At 36.9% G+C, this 22,801-nt stretch overlaps 1 protein-coding gene across 1 annotated transcript in view; it reads left to right on the top strand.

Moving 5' to 3' along the window:
* The window catches only part of LOC123564113 (chromosome transmission fidelity protein 18 homolog), a gene marked incomplete at its 3' end in the record, with an annotated part of 34,629 nt that extends 12,362 nt beyond the window's left edge, over positions 1-22,267 (top strand). Inside the window, exons 4-12 of the mRNA XM_053534393.1 lie at positions 9,565-9,689; positions 10,164-10,247; positions 10,750-10,802; positions 12,937-13,090; positions 14,023-14,196; positions 15,474-15,571; positions 17,591-17,714; positions 19,272-19,393; positions 22,174-22,267. Coding sequence (XP_053390368.1) covers positions 9,565-9,689; positions 10,164-10,247; positions 10,750-10,802; positions 12,937-13,090; positions 14,023-14,196; positions 15,474-15,571; positions 17,591-17,714; positions 19,272-19,393; positions 22,174-22,267 — 1,028 coding nt within the window. The remainder of the gene's footprint in view (positions 1-9,564; positions 9,690-10,163; positions 10,248-10,749; positions 10,803-12,936; positions 13,091-14,022; positions 14,197-15,473; positions 15,572-17,590; positions 17,715-19,271; positions 19,394-22,173) is intronic.
* Positions 22,268-22,801: the final 534 nt, after the last annotated feature.

Here is a 22,801-nt window from a genome sequence, read left to right on the forward strand (position 1 = left end):
TATTATGTTATGACGCTGGTGTCCGTCTGTCTGTCCGTCCGTCTGTCCGTTAGCAATTTTGTGTCCGCTCTGTAACTCTTGAACCCCTTGAAGGATTTCAAGGAAACTTGACACAAATGTTCACCACACCCAGACGACGTGCAGAGCGCATGTTCCGGATGTCTCGCTTCATGGTCAAGGTCACACTTAGGAGTCAAAGGTCATATCAGTTTGTTTCGTGTCCGCTCTGTAACTCTTGAACCCCTTGAAGGATTTCAAAGAAACTTGACACAAATGTTCACCACACCAAGAGGACGTGCAGAGCGCATGTTCCGGATGACTTGCTTCAAGGTCAAGGTCACACTTAGGGGTCAAAAGTCATATCAGTTTGTTTCGTGTCCGCTCTGTAACTCTTGAACTGCTGGAAGGATTTCAAAGAAACTTGGCAGAAATGTTCACCACATTGCAACGATGTGCAGAGCGTATGTTCCGGATGAGGTCAAGGTCACACTTAAGGGTCAAAGGTCATATATGACTTTGCTTTGTGTATATTGCTCTGCATTGCAGTGCTCTTGTTTTTATTTGGCAGATCTCTTTATAGCTCACCTGTCACATAGTGACAAGGTGAGCTTTTGTGATCACCCTTCGTTCGTCGTCCGTCGTCAGTCCGTCCGTGCATCTCGTGCGTCCATGCGTGCATCAACAATTTCTTGTCTGCACGATAGTGGTTTCATTTATGATTTTATTTTAACCAAACTTGCACACAACTTGTATCACCATAAGATCTCGGTTCCTTTCTTGAACTGGCCAGATCCCATTATAGGGTCCAGAGTTATGGCCCCTGAAAGGGCCAAAATTAGCTATTTTGACCTTGTCTGCACAATAGCAGCTTTATTAGCCCACCATCATCAGATGGTGGGCTATTAAAATCACTCTGCGTCTGTGGTCCGTCCGTCCGTCATTCCGTCCGTCCGTCTGTCCGTTAACAATTTCTCGTTATCGCATCTCCTCAGAAACTACTGGGGGGGATTTTGACCATTTTTGTCAGAATGATGTATTGGTACCCTAGTTGTGTCCCCCTGAAAATCAGACTGGTTCAACAATTTATGAGTGAGTTATGGCCCTTTGTTTATTTCTATATTTTACATAGATTTATATAGGGAAAAACTTTGAAACCCTTCTCATCCAAAACCACAGAGCCTAGGGCTTTGATATTTGGTTTGAAGCATCATCTAGTGGTCCTCTACCAAGATGATTCAAATTATTTCTCTGGGGTCAAATATGGCCCCGCCCTAGGGGTCACATGGTTTATAATGACTTATATAGGGAAAAACTTTGAATAACCCCTTGTCCAAAACCACAGGGCCTAGGGCTTTTATATTTTGTATGTGACATCATCTAGTGGTCTTCAACTAAGATTGTTCATATTATACCCCTAGGGTCAAATATGGCCCCGCCCTGGGGGTCATGGTTTACATAGACTTACATAAGGAAAAACTTTGAAAATCTTCTTGTCCAAACCACAAAGCCTAAGGCTTTGATACTTGTAATGTAGCATCATCTAGTGGTTCTCTACCAAGTTTGTTCAAATTATCGCCCTAGGGTCAAAAATGGCCCCGCCCCGGGGGTCACATGGTTCATATAGACTTATATAGGGAAAAGCTTTTAAAATGTTCTTGTCAATAACTACAACATTCAAATTTGGACCACAAGTATATTTTTGAGTGGCAAGATGAACCTTGACATGAGTTGACCTTGATTTTGACCTAGTGACCTACTTTCACATTTCTGTAGTTACAGCCTTCAAATTTGGACCACTTGTATATTTTTGAGTGGCAAGATGAACCTTGACATGAGTTGACCTTGATTTTGACCTAGTGACCTACTTTCACATTTCTGTACAGGGTTTTTTTTTATTCTATAGCAGAGGCCGAATATCGGCCTCGTCCCCCAGCCGAGGATTTCCCCCACAGTCAAGGATTTCCCCTACCGCAGTCGAAATTCCCCTACGTCCGAAATTTCCCCCTCCGAAATCGTAAACAAAGCAATGGAGATTACTCCCAGCGCTTTTCCCGACCGAATATCGGACCCGTTCACAATTGCAGACGGTCTTTCACAATTTTCAATGGGTGTGAAAACCTTTAGAAATAGTAGAAAAATGTTAGAAGAGCGTTCAGTGGACCCGAGGTTCCGGTTTTGACCAGCGAAAATCGATAAAAACTCATATCTGACCCGCACACATAATATGCCGTGGGCGTCTGCTTGTCTCGCGGTAATACTCTTTGATGCGTAACGAGTTCGAAAGCTCTGCCCCTTGTCAATCAAAATCCCAGTGAACTTCATACTGTTTGTCGACACCAGCGTAAGTATGACAGTAGGCGGAGCGTCATATGTTAATTAGCTACTGACAGATGTCAATCACGCCACGCGCCGACTGACACATGGTTATCATCAGTATGTAATATAGATGATTGATAAACAATGCAGCGTCAGATTATCGTGTTTGTACCTCTTGTTAATTAGAGGTAACAGCTTATGCTGTATTGTGTAATATGTGTTGTTAATTTAAAGTAATTATTTTATGTGCTTGATTCGATTAAATAAGCCGGTCGGCCGTTACGCAAATTTATTATCTTTGCCGAGGTATTTTGCTAGAGCAAAATAAAATATAAATGTTTTAAGTAATCAGATATTATAAGTATGGAATAGTTCTGGTGAAAAGATGAAATTTAAAACGGGTATTTTATCAAGAATTTTTAATGTTTGCTTTCGTTTTTTCATATTTGTCACACGTTTTCGCGATCGTGATTTTCGGACTTTTTTATCCTTTCTTACAAGATTTTCTAGTACAATTGAAATAAAAAGCCAACAAAAGTATGCATTTAATAATAATATGGTGACTCTTTCAAAAGCAACTCTTATTTTAAAGCATTTTTTGTGAATAAAAGCATGTGACCTTTAAATATTCAATGATTTGAGCATTTCAACTCTCCCCACCCACCTTGTTACAATGATAAGTGAACATTAGTGCAAGTCCATCTATTGCTAAGTGACAGTGTGTATAGTTGCTAAAAGTTGCAAGAATATGTAATAAAAACATAGTTTAAAGTGTTTATTATGCATAATTGTAAATTCCCCCCTGAGTGAAAAATTCCCCCAAAACTGCTCGTCGCGCGCTATTTTCTTCCCCCAATGACAGGCTGGGGCCTCTTCCCCCAGTCGTAAAAAAAACCCCTGCTGTAGCTACAGCCTTCAGATTTGGACCACATGCATAGTTTTGTGCACTGGAAAAAACTTTGACCTTGATTTTGACCTAGTGACCTACTTCCACATTTTTGAAGGTACAGGCGTCAAATTTGGACCATATGCATAGTTCCGTGTTTCAAAATGAAATTTGACATTGATTTTGACCTAGTGACCTACTTTCACATTTCTCAAGCTACAGCCTTCAAATTTGGACCACATGCATAGTTTTGTGTACCGAAAAAACTTTGACCTTCACATTGACCTAGTGACCTACTTTCACATTTTTAAGGTAGAGGCTTCAAATTTGGACCACATGCATAGTTTTGTATTCCGAAATAAAATTTGACCATGATTTTGACCTAGTGACCTACTTTTACATTTCTCAAGCTACAGCCTTCAGATTTGGACCACTTGCATAGTTTTGTGTACCGAAATGAACTTTGACCTTTACATTGACCTAGTGACCTACTTTCACATTTTTGAAGGTACAGGCTTCAAATTTGAACCACATGCATAGTCTTGTGTACCGAAATGAACTTTGACCTTAAGATTGACCTAGTGACCTACTTTCACATTTCTGTAGCTACAGGCTTCAAATTTAGACCACATGCATAGGATTGTGTACCGAAACAAACTTTGACCTTGACATTGACCTAGTGACCTACTTTCACATTTCTCAAGCTACAACTTTCGAATTTGGACCACATGCACAGTGTTGTGTATGGAAATGAAATTTGACCTTGAGGTAGTCAGTAAGTCTTGAAATTTGGAACACTCAAAAATTGCACATTGGTGGGTGCCAAGATCACTCTGTGATCTCTTGTTTATGATTTGATTTTAACCAAACTGGCACACAACTTGTATCACCATAAGATCTTGGTTCCTTTCTTGAACTGGTCAGATTCCATTATGGGTTCCAGAGTTATGGCCCCTGAAAGGGCCAGAATTAGCTATTTTGACCTTGTCTGCACAATAGCAGCTTCATTTATGATTTGAATTTAATCAAACTTGTACCAAACTTGTATCACCATAACATCTTGGTTCTTTCTTGAACTGGCCTGATTCCTTTATGGGTTCCAGAGTTATGGCCCCTGAAAGGGCCAGAATTAGCTATTTTGACTTTGTCTGCACAATAGCAGCTTCATTTATGATTTGAATTTAATCAAACTTGCACAAAACTTGTGTCACCATAAGATCTGAGTTCCTTTCTTGAACCAGCCAGATCCCATAATGGATTCCAGAGTTATGGCCCCTGAAAGGGCCAAAATTTGCTATTTTGACCTTGTCTGCACAATAGCAGCTTCATTTATGATTTGATTTTTACCAGACTTGCACAAAACTTGTATCACCACAAGATCTTAGTTCCTTTCTTGAACTGGCCAGATTCCATCATGGGTTCCAGAGTTATGGCCCCTTAAAGGTCCAAAATTGGCTATTTTGGCTTTTGCAGCCATATAGGGACTTCGTTTATGGTTTTATTAGCTCGACTATTCAAAGAATAGTCTAGCTATTCTACTCACCCTGGCGTCGGCATCGGCGTCACACCTTAGTTAAGTTTTTGCATGCAAGTACATACAGCAATCAATTAAAGGCATATAGCTTTGAAACTTATTTTTTCTTTTTCTAGGTCAATTACCAACCTCTCTGAGTCAAGTCCCATAAATCTGACATGTATTTTGAGCAAAATCATGCCCCCTTTTGGACTTAGAAAATTTTGGTTAAAGTTTTACATGCAAGTTACTATCTCCAAAACTAATGCAGATATTGATTTGAAACTTCACATGTGTCTTTGGGGTTATAAAACTAGTTGATAGCAGCAAGTCCCATAACTCTGACTTTCATTTTGGCCAAATTATGCCCCCTTTTGGACTTAGAAAATTCTGGTTAAAGTTTTGCGTGCAAGTACATGCAGCTATTTCTATAAGGCATATAGATTTGAAACTTACTTTTTCTTTTTCTAGATCAATTAACAACCTCACTGGGTCAAGACCCATAACTCTGACATGTATTTTGAGCAAATTATGCCCCCTTTTAGACTTAGAAAATTTTGGTTAAAGTTTTACATGCAAGTGACTATCTCCAAAACTAATGCAGATATTGATTTGAAACTTCACATTTGTCTTCCGGGTTATAAAAAAAGTTGATAGCAGCAAGTCCCATAACTCTGACCTTCATTTTGGCCAAATTATGCCCCTTTTAGACGTAGAAAATTCTGGTTAAAGTTTTGCGTGCAAGTACATACAGCTATTTCTAAAAAGCATTAGATTTGAAACTTATTTTTTCTTTTCCTAGATCAATTACCAACCTCACTGGGTCAAGTCCCATAACTCTGACATGTTTTTTGAGCAAATTATGCCCCCTTTTAGACTTAGAAAATTTTGGTTAAAGTTTTACATGCAAGTTATTATCTCCAAAACTAATGCAGATATTGAATTGAAACTTCACATGTGTTTTCGGGGTTATAAAACTAGTTGTTAGCAGCAAGTCCCGTAACTCTGACCTTCATTTTGGCCAAATTATGCCCCCTTTTGGACTTAGCAAATTCTGGTTAAAGTTTTGCGTGCAAGTACATACAGCTATTTCTAAAAGGCATATAGATTTGAAACTTTTTTTTTCTTTTTCTAGATCAATTACTAACCTCACTGGATGAAGTCCCATAACTCTGGCATGTATTTTGGGCAAATTATGCCCCCTTTTGGACTTTGAAAATTCTGGTTAAAGTTTTACATGCAAGTTTCTATCTCCAAAACTAATGCAGATATTGAATTGAAACTTCACATGTGCCTTCGAGGTTATAAAACTAGTTAAGAGCAGCAAGTCCCATAACTGATATGCATTTTGGTCAAATTATTCCCCCTTTTAAACTGAAAACTCTTGATATTTAACCTTTTTGGGTAATATTTTCCTGCTTCTCGGACAATATTTCAAATAGTCGAGCTTGGCTGTCTTACGGACAGCTCTTGTTTGATATAAACTTCCAAAATATCTTCAACAACAATAAATCTTTGATTCCATGACAAATCAGATCCATTCGTAGGTTCCAGAGTTATTTTATATCTGATTACCTCCCCTGATTGTAATCAAAATGGGTTTATATCAGTAAGTCCTTATAGGACTTATTTGAAATTTCATTATTGTCATTAATTGGACTGAGCCAATGAGGGTAGATAACTATGGACTGATTTTATGTCAAATTACCTCCCTTTATTTCAAATTAAAATGGGTATATCTCCGTAACTAATGAAGATACTGATCTGAAATTTCATTTATGTCAACAGATTTATTTGGCAGATCCTTCTTTTGTTCACTTACAATATTTATTTTTTTTATTACTTCCCTTTTACGTTACTATAAATAGCTTATTTTTAGTAACTTTTTTATTATTGGCCATAGGGAAAAACCGAGACCACTTTTCTGTTGTACAACATGGATGGCACCTCCAATTTTTAGGTGTATTTTGACATATCTGTACCTTGTAAGAATTTTTTTTTCTTTTTTGTTAAATTTCTTCCCTTTGTTGCTCCTGTTCTTTGGATTTAGATATTTTTTCTGAGGACCTTCTTGTCCTCAAGTGCAATGATAACAGGTGAGCGATATAGGGCCATCATGGCCCTCGTGTTTTGTACTAACAATAATTTTTTTTTGAATTACTTCCCTTTTATGGTACTATAAATAGCTTATTTTGAAACTTTTTTATTATTGGCCGTAGGGAAAAACCGAGACCACTTTTCTGTGGTACAACATGGATGGTACCTCCAATTTTAAGGTGTATTTTTACATACCTGTACCTGATAAGGATTTTTTTGTAGACTTTGAAATTTTTTTTGTGGACTTAAATTTTTTTTTTGAAGTTTACTTTTGTTGTTCCAGTCCTTTGGGGCTTCAACAGTCAAGTTCTCCCATCCTATGATGTAAGCCTTTGGGCGTATATTGCCCCACTTGGCGGCGCTCTTGTAATCATGATACATTAGTCTGGCGAAACGTGTATCATATCATAGGCCTGTTTCACAACACAGAAATGATACAGTGAAAAGTAAAACTATTGAATGAAAACTTTCATACTGTCAGTGATAAAGATAGTAAGTAAACAAATATATCATTTATAACAGTTCTATAAAATTAAAGCAAAATTTCAAGTACTTTCCAAGTGTAGGAACATTGGTTTTTATACGCCCGAAGGGATGTATTATGTTATGGTCTCGGTGTCCGTCCGTACGTCCGTTAGCAATTTCGTGTCCGCTCTGTAACTCTCGAACCCCTTGAAGGATTTCAAGGAAACTTGACACAAATGTTCACCACACAGAGATGACGTGCAGAGCACATGTTTTGGATGTCTCATTTCAAGGTCAAGGTCACACTTAGGGGTCAAAAGTCATATGAGTGTGTTTCGTGTCCGCTCTGTAACTCTTGAACTGCTTGAAGGATTTCAAAGAAACTTGGCACAAATGTTCACCACACTGAGGCGACGTGCAGAGCGCAAGTTTTGAATGACTCGCTTCAAGGTAAAGGGTCACACTTAGGGGTCAAAGGTCATATATGACTTTGCTTTGTGTATATTGCTATGCATTGCAGTGCTCTTATTTTTATTTCCCAGATCCTTTTTTGTTCTCTTACAAAAAAATTTTTTGAATTACTTCCCTTTTTTTGTAACTATAAATAGCTTATTTTGAAACTTTTTTATGATTGGCAGTAGGGAAAAACCGAGACCACTTTTCTGTGGTACAACATGGACGGTACATCCAATTTTTAGATGTATTTTGACATAACTTTACCTGGTAAGAATTTTTTTTTGGACTTAGAATTTTTGTTTTTGGAATTTTTTCTTTTTGTTGTTCCTGTCCTTTGGGCTTCAACAGTCAAGTTCTTGAAATTTTACTCCTATCCTCTGATGTAACCCTTCGGGCGTATATTGCCCCGCTTGGCGGCGCTCGTTTTTTTCCTCATTTTGTCACATGAATGCTTACATATATGATACTCAATTTGTATTGCAATGTGTACCATATCTTTGCATCATTCTGTATCCTGTAATGTATTGATTTGAGTAGCATATCTTTACACCCCTAGTAGACAGTATAGGTTGGTATACAGGTTTTAGTCTTGTGGCATTGCAGTATATGAAGTTCTTAAAAAAAAATCTTATAACCAAATTTCATTTATTAGCTCATCTGATTTTTTGAAAAAAAATGATGAGTTATTGTCATCACTTGAGCGGTTGTCGGCGTCGGCGTCGGCGTCTGCATCGGCGTTGCCTGGTTAAGTTTTATGTTTAGGTCAGCTTTTCTCCTAAACTATCAAAGCTATTGCTTTGAAACTTGGAATACTTGTTCACCATCATAAGCTGACCCTGTATAGCAAGAAACATAACTCCATCTTGCTTTTTGCAAGATTTATGACCCCTTTTGTACTTAAAAAATATCAGATTTCTTGGTTAAGTTTTATGTTTAGGTCAACTTTTCTCCTAAACTATCAAAGCTATTGCTTTGAAACTTGGAATACTTGTTCACCATCATAAGCAGACCCTGTACATCAAGAAACATAACTCCATCTTGCTTTTTGCAAGATTTATTGCCCCTTTTGGACTTAGAAAATCAGTTTTCTTGGTTAAGTTTTATGTTTAGGTCAGCTTTTATCCTAAACTATCAAAGCTATTGCTTTAAAACTTGCAACACTTGTTCACCATCATAAGTTAACCCTGTATAGCAAGAAACATAACTCCATCCTGCTTTTTGCAAGATTTATGGCCCCTTTTGGACTTAGAAAATATCAGATTTCTTGGTTAAGTTTTATGTTTAGGTCAACTTTTTCTCTTAAACTATCAAAGCTATTGCTTTGAAACTTGCAACACTTGTTCACCATCATAAGCTGACCCTGTACAGCAAGCAACATAACTCCATCCTGCTTTTTGCAATAATTATTGCCCCTTTTGGATTTAGAAAATCATTTTCTTGGTTGAGTATTATGTTTAAGTCAACTTTTCTCATTAACTATCAAAGCTATTGCTTTAAAACTTGCAACAGTTTTTCACCATCATAAGTGGACACTGTACATCAAGAAACATAACTCTGTCCTGCTTTTTGCAAGAATGATGGCCCTTTTTAGACTTAGAAAATCATGGGTAGGACAATATTATTTATTACACAAAAAAAATCAGATGAGCGTCAGCACCCGCAAGGCGGTGCTCTTGTTAAACTTTACTATCAGCCTTTTGTTACTGAGTTATACCAGAACTTGTAAATTTAAATTTGGAAATGCCTTTGTGATATTACAGATCATAAATCAATAGCCTGCCTCTTAAATTTTGAAGATTGTTAAAGTTTCTGTTTTGTATAAAACATTTAGATTATGATTTTGAACGTCCGCGGGTATTCAAAAGAATTCCAACCACTTCATACCTGCCAACAACGGGAACGGAGGGTAACCGTGTATACATGGAGGTAAAGGATGATATAGACTATAATAAACAGGTACATATACATTTCCTATCAATTCATAGCTTTACATATGTTGGTGTGGCACTTAAAAATGATGTGACCTACCCATGAAATATATTATTTTCATATTACCTCCCTTTTATATGAAGTATAAGAAATATTTCATACACAGGAAAACCTGCTCATAAAAATGATCTCTTCATTTGTTGTTAAAATGATTATAACTGTTCAAATTTTCATTGGGTAGGTAATGAATAAAAAAAATTGACTGTCACATACAGTGTCGCTATTTCGGGAAGTTCTGAGTTCCTAGTACAAAAAGTGAAAGAAAATTATCATTAAAAACTGTTTCTCTTGTATATATTTTAAAAGGTACCTGTAAATATTATGTTTAAACCAGGAAAGTTAGTCACATTCTTTGTAATGAATAATTTAAAAATGTATGAAGTTTGTAAGGGTGATTGAGGGATTGACTTAAATTGGAAAAAAAATTGTGACAAATTTCAGTTTGAGAGTTTTGGGAAGACGTTGAAGGGTACCAGTTTGCTTAATGTGCCAATATCCGTTTTACGCGAACAACTTGAAGAAGAGGTATTCACAAGTTATCATCTTGTATTGTTATGTTGTCGAGATGTTTGAAGCAAGATTTAATGAAATTGTGTCCTTTTGAATTTTCTGCTCATTCATATGGGAACAAATTAATCAGACAAATAGTTTTTTAGCATTTTGACAAAAGAAAAATGTTTACATCTGTTTGATACATAGTTTAAGTTCTGGTGATGAAGTAAAGCAAAAGCAAAACACAATATACAGTTTGTTTGTTTTGGGTTTAATGCCATTCTTCAGCAGTCAGTTTTGTAATGGCGGGCAGTTAACCTAACCAGTGTTGTACCAGTACATACAGTCTGTATGCATGGGTATAATGCGCCAATGTCTCATTTCTCTTTTAGCCAATTTACATGTACGCAAGCCTAGTGCTGAAAAAGGTGACTTTGGTATGCAATTTAGAGGCATATTCTGTTAATTAGTCATTTGCTATGATGTAGAGATGAATGATTTATACCTTATGATAAAGAAATGTTTACTGTTGTAGAGAAGAAACATGTTAATAGCAGAGTCACAAAGAATAAGTGATGAAGTACGCAGGTATGTAACTACATGCTAAAGGCTTAGTAAACTATACTTTTTAGCTCACCTGTCACAAAGTGACAAGGTGAGCTTTTGTGATCGCGCGGTGTCCGTCCGTCCGTCCGTGCATCCGTTAACTTTTGCTTGTGACCACTCTGGAGGTCACATTTTTCATGGGATCTTTATGAAAGTTGGTCAGCATGTTCATCTTGATGATATCTAGGTCAAGTTCGAAACTGGGTCACGTGCCTTCAAAAACTAGGTCAGTAGGTCTAAAAATAGAAAAACCTTGTGACCTCTCTAGAGGCCATATATTTCACAAGATCTTCATGAAAATTGGTCAGAATGTTCACCTTGATGATATCTAGGTCAAGTTCGAAACTGGGTCACTTGCCAACAAAAAGTAGGTCAGTAGGTCTAAAAATAGAAAAACCTTGTGACCTCTCTAGAGGCCATATATTTCACAAGATCTTGATGAAAATTGGTCAGAACGTTCACCTTGATGATATCTAGGTCAAGTTCGAAACTGGGTCACGTGCTGACAAAAACTAGGTCAGTAGGTCAAATAATAGAAAAACCTTGTGACCTCTCTAAAGGCCATATTTTTCATGGGATCTGTATGAAAGTTGGTCTGAATGTTCATCTTGATGATATCTAGGTCAAGTTCGAAACTGGGTCACGTGCGGTCAAAAACTAGGTCAGTAGGTCTAAAAATAGAAAAACCTTGTGACCTCTCTAGAGGCCATATATTTCATGAGATCTTCATAAAAATTGGTCAGAATGTTCACCTTGATGATATCTAGGTCAAGTTCGAAAGTGGGTCACGTGCCTATAAAAACTAGGTCAGTAGGTCAAATAATAGAAAAACCTTGTGACCTCTCTAGAGGCCATATTTTTCATGGGATCTGTATGAAAGTTGGTCTGAATGTTCATCTTGATGATATCTAGGCCAAGTTCGAAAGTGGATCACGTGCCATCAAAAACTAGGTCAGTAGGTCAAATAATAGAAAAACCTTGTGACCTCTCTAAAGGCCATATTTTTCATGGGATCTGTATGAAAATTTGTCTGAATGTTTATCTTGTTGATATCTAGGTCAAGTTCAAAATAGGGTCATGTGCGGACAAAAACTAGGTCAGCAGGTCTAAAAATAGAAAAACCTTGTGACCTCTCTAGAGGCCATACTTATGAATGGATTTCCATTAAAATTGGTCAGAATGTTCACCTTGATGATATCTAGGTCAGTTTTGAAACTGGGTCACATGCCTTAAAAAACTAGGTCAGTAGGTCAAGTAATAAAAAAACCTTGTGACCTCTCTAGAGGCCATACTTTTCATGGGATCTGTATGAAAGTTGGTCTGAATGTTCATCTTGATGATATCTAGGTCAAGTTTGAAACTGGGTCAACTGCGGTCAAAAACTTGGTCAGTAGGTCTAAAATTATTTAAATCTTTTGACCACTCTAGAGGTCATATTTTCAATGGATCTTCATGAAAATTGATCTGAATGTTCACCTTGATGATATCTAGATCAGTTTCGAAACTGGGTCACGTGCGGTCAAAAACTAGGCCAGTAGGTATAAAAATAGAAAAACCTTGTGACCTCTCTAGAGGCCATATTTTTCATGAGATCTTCATGAAAATTAGTGAGAATGTTCACCTTGATGATATCTAGGTAAAGTTTAAAACAGGGTCACCTACCTTCGAAAACTACGTCAATAGATCAAATAATAGAAAAACCTTGTGACATTTGTAGAGACCATATTTTTCAATGGATCTTCATGAAAATTGGTCAGAATTTTTATCTTGATAATATCTAGGTCAAGTTCAAAACTGGGTCACATGAGCTCAAAAACTAGGTCACTATGTCAAATAATGACGTCATACTCAAAACTGGGTCATGTGGGAAGAGGTGAGCGATTCAGGACCATCATGGTCCTCTTGTTTCAATGAGGTTATATGTAAAAACCATTCTTATGTTCCAATGTAAACATTGTCACTTACTAGAATTTGTTTATCCAATACAGGTAAGATAATACCGTTTTCGCTCACTGACACTATTTTTAGATTTTCACAACCACTCACGGGATTAAGATTCCGTGATATATTATCTTGTATTGCTACACGATAAGAAATGCAACCTTAATGTTTACAGGCAGTTGGAAGAGGACCAGGGTTTCATGGATGATGATGAAGAGGAGGATAAGGAAAACCACGCCCCGTCCCTGGATGAACCCCAGGGTCCACAGAAAATGCTCTGGGTAGAGAAATACACACCTAATAGATACACAGATTTACTGAGTGAAGAGGTTAGTTATATGTGTGTCTTGTTCAGATCAACAGATCAAAGTTGTTGCAGTACACAAAGTTAATGCTGTGCTAGACCTTTCTGAAAAAGTTTAAACAGTTTTGTATCCCTGCAAACAAATTAGTTTGTGTTACATGTATTATTTACCAGAACTTTTGACTGTTAATATTTTTCTTCTCTGAGCAGTATTGTAAAGGTGTTAATAATTGTGAGAGATAGCGCTAGTTTTCAATATAATGTCTTGCTATAGAATGCAAGTTTACCATGTTAGTGACTTCATTTTCAATCCAGTCTGCAAAGCCTTTGTGAACAAAAATGTAGACATTGGCTTTTCACCACTGGTGGTATATCTGGAGAAATTAAAAGCTAACCCCAACCAATGAATTGTTAAAATAAAATGGATCTCAAGTTAATCATACCCACAGCTGTTACCAGCTGTTGATGAATAATGGTTAAAGTGAATAATATTATGCTCTTATTGATTTTTGTTTGACAGGAGTTTCATTAATTACTGAAGTAGATTGTGAAAGTTGCAAAGATGAGGGATGTGTAGGAGGTCCTCCCATTTAGGACTTTATTTACTTAAGGAAAAGTAGCTGGGGCCTCAGACCACTATATCAGGGGGAAATTCCCACCCACTGGCCCTTAACCTTTAGCCTGCTAGCAGCAAGTGATTTTGCCTTTGCGACCAGTGCAGACCAAGATCAGCCTACACATTCGTGCAGGCTGATCATGGTCTGTACTGTTTGCTATTCAGTCAGTAAATTTTCATTAAACACCCCTTTGAATAATAAATGGCACTGTCCAAATTGAATGATGGACCATTCCATTTTAGAAATTTAGCAGGCTAAGGGTTAATGAAACCACTGATTAGGAAATCATCTATGATAAATTTTCTATTGTGGAGCTGATAAAGTAAATGTAACATTTTAGAACATCAACCGTTCCTTGTTACACTGGCTGAAGATGTGGGACTATGTCGTGTTCGATAAAGAATTGCCCATCAAACCAAAGGAAAAGAAAAAGGAAGAAAATAAAAAATTCAAGAAGAAAAATCAACCTGAAGTCCTGGAGGAGTTAGATAAACATAGACGACCATTGCAGAAGGTAACTTTCAAGATTATTTCAAACCTGTTTGTAAAGACCAACCTTTAAAAATGAAGAAGAAAAAAGTGATCTTTTTTGACAGTTGGTCACTCAAAAGAGGTAAATTTACACTAGATATGGCTGAACAGGAAATGACCTTTATAAATAGGTTTTATAGTAGTGGCCTTTTTTAGCTCATCTGAGCAATGCTCAGGGTGAGCTATTGTGATCATGCTTTGTGCATCCGTCCGTCGTCAACAATTGTGTTTAAAAGACATCTCCTCCAAATCCACTGAAGGGATTTTGATGAAACTTGGCCATGATTGTTTCTTGGATGGTCCTCTTACCAAAGTTGTTCAAACGGTTCTGCTTGGTTGCACATAGGGGCTGCCAGAACTAAAAATAGAAAAATCTTCAAACAACATCTCCTACATGTAAACCAATGGTCCAATTTTGAAATAATTTCACACAAATGGTCCTTGTGACCCTCTGCCAAGACTGTTCAAATTGTACCAATTCGTCAGAAAACATGGCCGCCAGGGGGCATGGTCACTTTTCCCTATATGTATATAGTGGAAACTTTAAAAATGTTCTTGTGTGAAACTGCTAGCCTGATTTTAAAATAATTTTACACAAATGGTTCTTGTGTGACCTTGTACAAATATTGTTTGACTCGGGATTTTGACGAACCTCTGATGGATGAGAATGAGGTCTAGAGCTTTAATATTTAGCATATGATATAAGGGTTTGACTTTCTACCATACTTACCCTAAAGTAAAAAAAATGGCCACGCCCCTGTGTCTGACATGTACTTACTATAGGCTTTTATATAAGAAACTTTGAAAATCTTCTCTGAATCAATAATGGCTAGGGCCTTGATATTTGGCATGTGATTTGTACCGTAATTATTCAAATTATTGCCAAAGGTTCAACAATGTGTGTAAAATGTATATAATATAAGCTAACATAGAAGAAACCTAACTCTGAACTAATACAAACACACTTGAAGCCTTGTACACAGGTGAGCGCTTTAGAGTAAGTGACCCTCTTGTTTGTAGAAGTAGTCTTTATCACATGTTTGACTGTACTTTCATTGAAAGACTCGGCAGTTCTTACAAAAGCACCATTTTATTCAGGCATTCAGTACAACCATAGATTGATAAAACTGACATGCTTGAAAACTATACAATGCTAAAAATTTAAATAAAGAATAATGTTATGTGTAAACATTGCATGGATTACCTGTCCTGGTTCGGTGTTTCTGCATGTGTACTGTATGGCCTCTTTCTTTTTTTCAGGTAGCATTGCTGTGTGGTCCACCAGGGTTAGGAAAGACAACTCTTGCTCATATTATAGCTAGACATGCAGGTTATAATGTTGTGGAAATGAATGCTAGGTATGGTCACTGTGTTAACTCTTTTAAGAATTACAGTCCAGTTTGGTTTGTTCAAACTCAGATCTCTGAGACATACCCTTAGTCTGAAGTCATTGTCTTGTTCTGGCAGAATTTCTATATTACATGTTGTGCTACCTTGAATTACTCAAGAATCAATAGCTGGAACTCTTTTAACAGTACCATAGGCCATGACAAGTATGTAATCATGTAGACTGTTATTTGCCCAACCTTAATGAAAGGGTTAAAAACTTGATAATCAAATATCTAGCACCTTTTAAAACTCTGTTTGGCTGTTTTCTTCGGTGTATGTCTTTAACATCACATGAGAGTGTCAGCTAGTTAGATTATATTTTTGATATTCTTTCACAGCACTGTTTTATAAAATTTTGAGTTTTGAAACAAGTTTCTAGATGAAGTGATTTAACCTGAGTCCCAGGTTTCACCAGTAAATATCATTTAAAGCTGGATATTTTAACGTAATGCTTTTTAGCTCAACTATTCGAAGAATAAGTAGAGCTATCCTACTCACCACGGCATTGGTGTCAGCGTCACACCTTGGTTAAGTTTTTTGTACCAGTCCACTTTTTGACAAAGTCTTTTGAGATAAAGCTTTGAAACTTTCAACACTTGTTTACCATCACCATGGCCAGTTGTAGGCAAGAGCACATAACTCTATCGAGGATTTTGGCTGAATTATGGCCCCTTTTGACTTAGAAATTTTTTTATCATGGTTAAGTTTTTCGTACCAGTTCATATTTTGGCAAAGTCTTTTGAGATAAAGCTTTGAAACTTTCAACACTTGTTTAGCATCACCGTATCTAATTATAGGCAAGAGTACATAACTCCATCGAGGATTTTGGCTGAATTATGGCCCCTTTTGACTTTGAAATCTTGGATAAGTTTTTCGTACCAGTTCATATTTTGGCAAAGTCTTTTGAGATAAAGCTTTGAAACTTTCAAAACTTGTTTACCATCACCATGACCAGTTATAGGCAAGAGCACATAACTCCATCAAGGATTTTGGCTGAATTATGGCCCCTTTCTACTTAGAAATCTTGGTTAAGTTTTTCGTACCAGTTCATATTTTGTGTAAAGTGTTTGACATATGGCTTTGAAACTTTTATCACATATTCAGTATAATAGTCTATATCTGTAGGAAAGAATACATAACTCTATCATCTATTTTGGCTGAATTACGGCCCTTTTTGGACTTGGAAATCTGTTCTGTTTTCATACATGTCCATGTTTTGTCAAAACTATTTGACATATAGCTTTTAAACTTTGAACACTTGTTTATCATTATGATTTCAATCTGTAGGCAAGAGTACATAACTCTGACAACTATTTTGGCTGAATTATGGCCCTTTTTTGACTTTGAAATTGGTTCACACATTGCCATTTAGTGCAAGACTTATCGAAATCCACAAATACTGGATCATTGTTTGTCTAATCTATTTTTTTTCTTTTGTCTGAATATCTATGTTAATATTTTGACACCATTCTTCAATCAATTCTTCGAATAGTCGAGGCGCTGTCATCAGACAGCTCTTGTTTGACATGATCCTTAGCTCAGCTAGCCAGAAAAATTGATAACCACATGAGGGGATAAAAAAATTCCCTACAAGATTCTCAGTGATAGTATTTTGAGATGTTTCGCCTTTGCCACAGGCTTTGTCCCAAGTTTTAAATTGTGATACTGTTGTTATTATGTCTCCCACCACACAGTGGTGTGGGAGACATATTGATTTACTCCTGTCTGTGTATAAATGTGCATTAGTGTCTGTCTGTCACAAATCTTGTCCACACTCTAAGTCGATTATTTCTTATCCAATCTTCAAACAAAATGTGTTTGACCATAAGACCTCGGCCAAAATTGGCTTTTTTACTCTTCAAAGGTATATTTGTAGTGAGTAAACAGTATATAAAGACTGACTTACTATTTAGATGATTAGGCAGTAGTGGGAGACATACGCTTTTCTCAAAAGCAGCTCTAGTATTATTTTGCATTTCTTACTGCAGTGATGATAGAACTGCGGATGTGTTCAAAAATAAAATAGAATCATCAACCCAGATGAAAGCTGTTCTTGGAGCAGATCCCCGCCCAAACTGCCTTGTTATTGATGAAATTGATGGTGCCCCTCAGGTAACATTAAATTTTTAAGATTACTTTGAGGCCTACGTATTGGATTGTATATAGTGCAAGGTAGAAATATTGATTTGGATTTAGCTTTTTGTTTATGAAAAGCAAAAAAATAGGCAAGTCAAACTGCAGAGTGTGTTTATAAATATAGGTTGAATGATTTAATTTCATTAAAGTATTTCTTTAGTTCGCCAGTGAAAAAAGGATTGTCAGTGTTGGTGTTGGTTAAATTTTTTGCCTAGGTCCACAAGACAATACTGATACAGAATCATGTCACTTACTTCCCTGGAACAAACACATTACTGGACACAAGTTGGGTTTATTGACTGCCATTATTACATAGCTAAAATACTGTTGAAAATTTGCATTAAACTAAAAATCAAACATAGATGTATCAAGATAATAATTATGTCTCCCCCAGGAGACATATTGTTTTTGCCCTGTCCATCCCTCCGTTCTTCCGTCCTTCCATCCGTCCGTACGTCACACTTCATTTCCGAGCAATAACTGGAGAACCATTTGACCTAGAACCTTCAAGCTTCATAGGGTTGTAGGGCTGCTGGAGTAGAGGACCCCTATTGTTTTTGGGGTCACTCCGTCAAACGTCAAGGTCACAGGGGCCCGAACATTGAAAACCATTTCCGATCAATAACTAGAGAACCACTTGACCCAGAATGTTGAAACTTCATAGGATGATTGGTCATGAAGAGTAGATAACCCCTATTGATTTTGGGGTCACTCCATCAAAGGTCAAGGTCACAGGGGCCTGAACATGGAAAACCATTTCCAATCAATAACTAGAGAACCACTTGACCCAGAATGTTGAAACTTCATAGGATGATTGTACATGCGAAGTAGATGACCCCTAATGATTTTGGGGTCACTCTGTGAAAGGTCAAGGTCACAGGGGCCTGAACATTGAAAACCATTTCCGGTCAGTAACTTGAGAACCACTTGACCCAGAATGATGAAACTTCATAGGATGATTGGTCATGCAGAGTAGATGACCCCTAACGATTTTAGGGTCACTCTGTTAAAGGTCAAGGCCACAGGGGCCTGAACATGGAAAACAATTTCCAGTCAATAACTTGAGAACCTCTCGACCCAGAATGTTGAAACTTCATAGGATGATTGAACATGCAGAGTAGATGACCCCTATTGATTTTGGGGTCAGTCTATTAAAGGTCAAGGTCACAGTGGCCTGTTCATGTAAAATCATTTTTTGGAAATAACTTGAGAACCACTTGACCTACAATGTTGAAACTTCATAGGATGATTGGACATGCAGAGTAGATGACCCCTATTTATTTTGAGGTCACTTGATCAAAGGTCAAGGTCACAGAAGCCTGAACAGTGACTGGAGAACCACTAGGCCAAGAGTGTTGAAATTTAGCGGGATGATTGGACATGCAAAGTAGATGATCCCTATTGCAGCCAACCATCAGTGTCTCTTTGACTTTCGCTCCTGACCCCTATTGACTTCTTGCCTATAGGACTTTGCATTGGGGGAGACATGCGCTTTTTTACAAAAGCATTTTCTAGTTATGTATTTTATTTCAGGCTGCTATAAATGTATTACTGAATGTGATAAAAAAATCAGATACTCCAGAAGAGGGGAAGAAAAAGAAGAAAGAGGAAGGAGGAATATTACGGAGACCCATTATCTGTATCTGCAATGATCAGTAAGTGTGATAAGATACCTAAAACAGTCAACTTTTATTACGGTATGAATGTGCGGAAGAATTTATTTCACAATAATAAAATTTAAAAAAATAGGCCTGTTTATAGTTTTTAGCTCGACTTTTCGAAGAAAAAGAAGAGCTATTGCACTCGCCCCAGTGTCGGCGTCGCCGTTGGTTAAAGTTTTGATCAAGCCAAATATCTCTGTTACTATCAAAGCTATTGACTTGAAACTTAAAGTAGATATTTACTATCAAAGTCTACACCAGGAGAAACAATCCCCATAACTCTGATTTGAATTTTGACAGAATTATGCCCCTTTTTAACTTAGAATTTTTGGTTAAAGTTTTTGATAAAGTCAAATATCTCTGTTACTGTCAAAGCTATTGAGTTGAAACTTAAAATACTTATTTACCGTCAAAATTTACACCTGAAGAAACAATCCCCATAACTCTGCTTGAATTTTGACAGAATTATGCCCCTTTTTAACTTAGAATTTTTTGTTAAAATTTTTGATAAAGTCGAATATCTCTGTTACTATCAAAGCTTTTGACTTGAAACTTAATATACTTATTTACCATCAAAGTCTACACCAGGAGAAACAATCCCCATAATTCTGATTTGAATTTTGACAGAATTATGCCCCTTTTTGTGCCCCCACAATGAGTGGTGGGGGCATACAGATTTGGTCTTTTTGTGCGTCCATCCGTCCGTCCGTTTGAAAAAAGTTTGTGACGCGCCTAGCTCAAAAAGTATTTGATATAAATTGATTAAAACTTTCATGAATCTTTATCATGATATGAATTTGCACACCTCCTATTTTTCATCTGGCTCCGCCCCCTATTTCCAGAGTTATGGCCCCTGAAATAGTCAAAAATGCACATTTTCACCTTGTGACTGCCTAGCTCAAAAAATGTTTGATATAGATTGATGAAAGCTTGCATGAGTCTTAATCATGATATGAACTTGAGCACCTGCTATTTTTCGTCTGACTCCACCCCCTATTTCTAGAGTTATGGCCCCTGAAATAGTAAAAAAATGCACATTTTCACCTTGTGACGCGCCTAGCTCTAAAAGTATTTCATATAAATTGATGAAACCTTGCATGAGTCTTTATGATGATATGGAGTTGCGCACCTGCTATTTTTCGTCTGGCACTGCCCCCTATTTCCAGAGTTACAGCCCCTAAAATAGTCAAAAATGCACATTTTCACCTTGTGACGCGCCTTGTTCAAAAAGTATTTGATATAAATTGATGAAAATTTGCATGAGTCTTTATCATGATATAAATTTGTGCACCATCTATTTTTCGTCTGCCTCCAACCCCTATCTCTAAAGTTATGGCCCCTGAAATAGTCAAAAATGCACCTTTTCACCTAATGACATGCCTAGCTCAAAAAGTATTTGATGTAAATGATTTGTTGAGGTTATACCCCCTTAAGACTGCAAACATTTGAATTATTGCCCCTTATTTGTGACAAATGTACCAGTGGCCCTGGGGCCACACCCTGTGTCCTATAGACACATTCTAGTTAACTTAGAATTTTTTGTTAAAATTTTTGATAAAGTCAGAATATCTCTGTTACTATTAAAGCTTTTAACTTGAAACTCAAAATAGTTATTTATTGTCAAAGTCTACACCAGGAGACACAATTCCCATAACTCTGATTTGGTAATGTCAAATATCTTGTGTTACTATTAAAGCTTTTGACTTGAAACTCAAAATAGTTATTTTCTATCAAAGTCTACACCAGGAGACACATTTCCCATACCTCTGATTTGAATTTTGACAGAATTATGCCCCTTTTTAACTTAGAATTTTTTTATTTTTTTTAAATTTTGATAAAGTCAAATATCTCTGTTACTATTAAAGCTTTTGACTTGAAACTCAAAATAGTTATTTTCTATCAAAGTCTACACCAGGAGACACAATTCCTATAATTCTGATTTGAATTTTGACAGAATTATGTACCTTTTTAACTTGGAATTTTTTTTTACTGGCAAAGCTCTAATTCAGAGTCAAGCACTGAGAAAAGTTGAGCGCGCTGTCTACGGACAGCTCTTGTATTTCATCTGAACACTTCATAACATACACTTTGCAAACAAATGAACTGGAATGAAAAACAGGGCCTCTATGGCCGAGTTGTCAAGATCGCTGACTTCAAATTACATGTCCCGCAACTGTGGGTTCAAGCCTCACTTGGGGTGTTGAATTTTTTATGTGAGGGAGTCATCCAGCTGCTCTCAGAAGGTTGGTAGTTTTACCCCCTACCCCGCCCCAACCCATGATGATGAATTAATGCTCAAGAGGGGGTACACCTAGGGTATTCCTCCACCATCTATAGCTGGAAAGTCACCATATGATCTGTAATTGAGTTACTTTGATGTTAAACCCAACAACAAAAAAAGCAATGTGATTTTCAGTCTTGTTTTAATTTGAGCAAACTCATCATAGTTTCATACTTCCAATCAACATTTTTTCAAGTTTTAAAAGCTTGTTACTGGATGTGCTTAGCAGCATTGTGCTGTTTCGTATACATGAAATTTCGGTATTTGGGCCAAAACAACTATTCTTCAACAGGTCTTGGGGATATGAATTTGTTGATTGCAACTTTGGACATAAAATGACAGAGGATTTTACTTGTTTGTTGATTTCAAATTTCATAAAATGACTAAACCAGGAAATGCATGCAAAAATGAAGCTGCCACGAATATTAATGTTTATAAGTGTTTTACTACTAAAACTAAAATGGGATAAGTGAATATATATAATGAATTACAGATATGTACCAGCATTGAGACAGCTACGACAGAATTCTATGATCCTGAACTTCCCTCAGACTGAACCAACAAAGTTAGCAGGCAGATTATATGAGGTATTGTATAGCTAGCTAGCAGTCTGCACGAGACAATTTTACACTGAACTCGGTTTATGTTCACTGTGTTTAGTTTTACAAAGAAAGTTTGTTTGAACTCATTTGGCCTCCACCTCTAAATATGTTGGGAGTTGGAGAGTGCAGAATTAAGGATCATTAGTCAGGTTAACTGACTGTTTTTACATGTAACTGAAAAAGTGTTGAAAAAACAGTTTTTAGGCCAATGGAGCAAACTGCATGAGGCAACAGTATGAATAATGATACATAGAAATTTATTGATATAATGTATGATTTAGCTTCAGAAAGAAAAAAAACATAGTGGTAGATATTTTATGCAATAGTAGTGTTTTGAAAGTAATTATGTCTCCCCCAGGAGACATATTGTTTTTGCCTTGTCCGTCCTTCCGTCCGTCCGTCCGTACGTCACACTTCATTTCCGAGCAATAACTGAAGAACCATTTGACCTAGAACCTTCAAACTTCATAGGGTTGTAGGGCTGCTGGAGTAGACGACCCCTAATGTTGTCACTCCGTC

Source organism: Mercenaria mercenaria, unplaced genomic scaffold (assembly GCF_021730395.1).
Source record: "Mercenaria mercenaria strain notata unplaced genomic scaffold, MADL_Memer_1 contig_3652, whole genome shotgun sequence".
Lineage (NCBI taxonomy): Eukaryota > Metazoa > Mollusca > Bivalvia > Venerida > Veneridae > Mercenaria > Mercenaria mercenaria.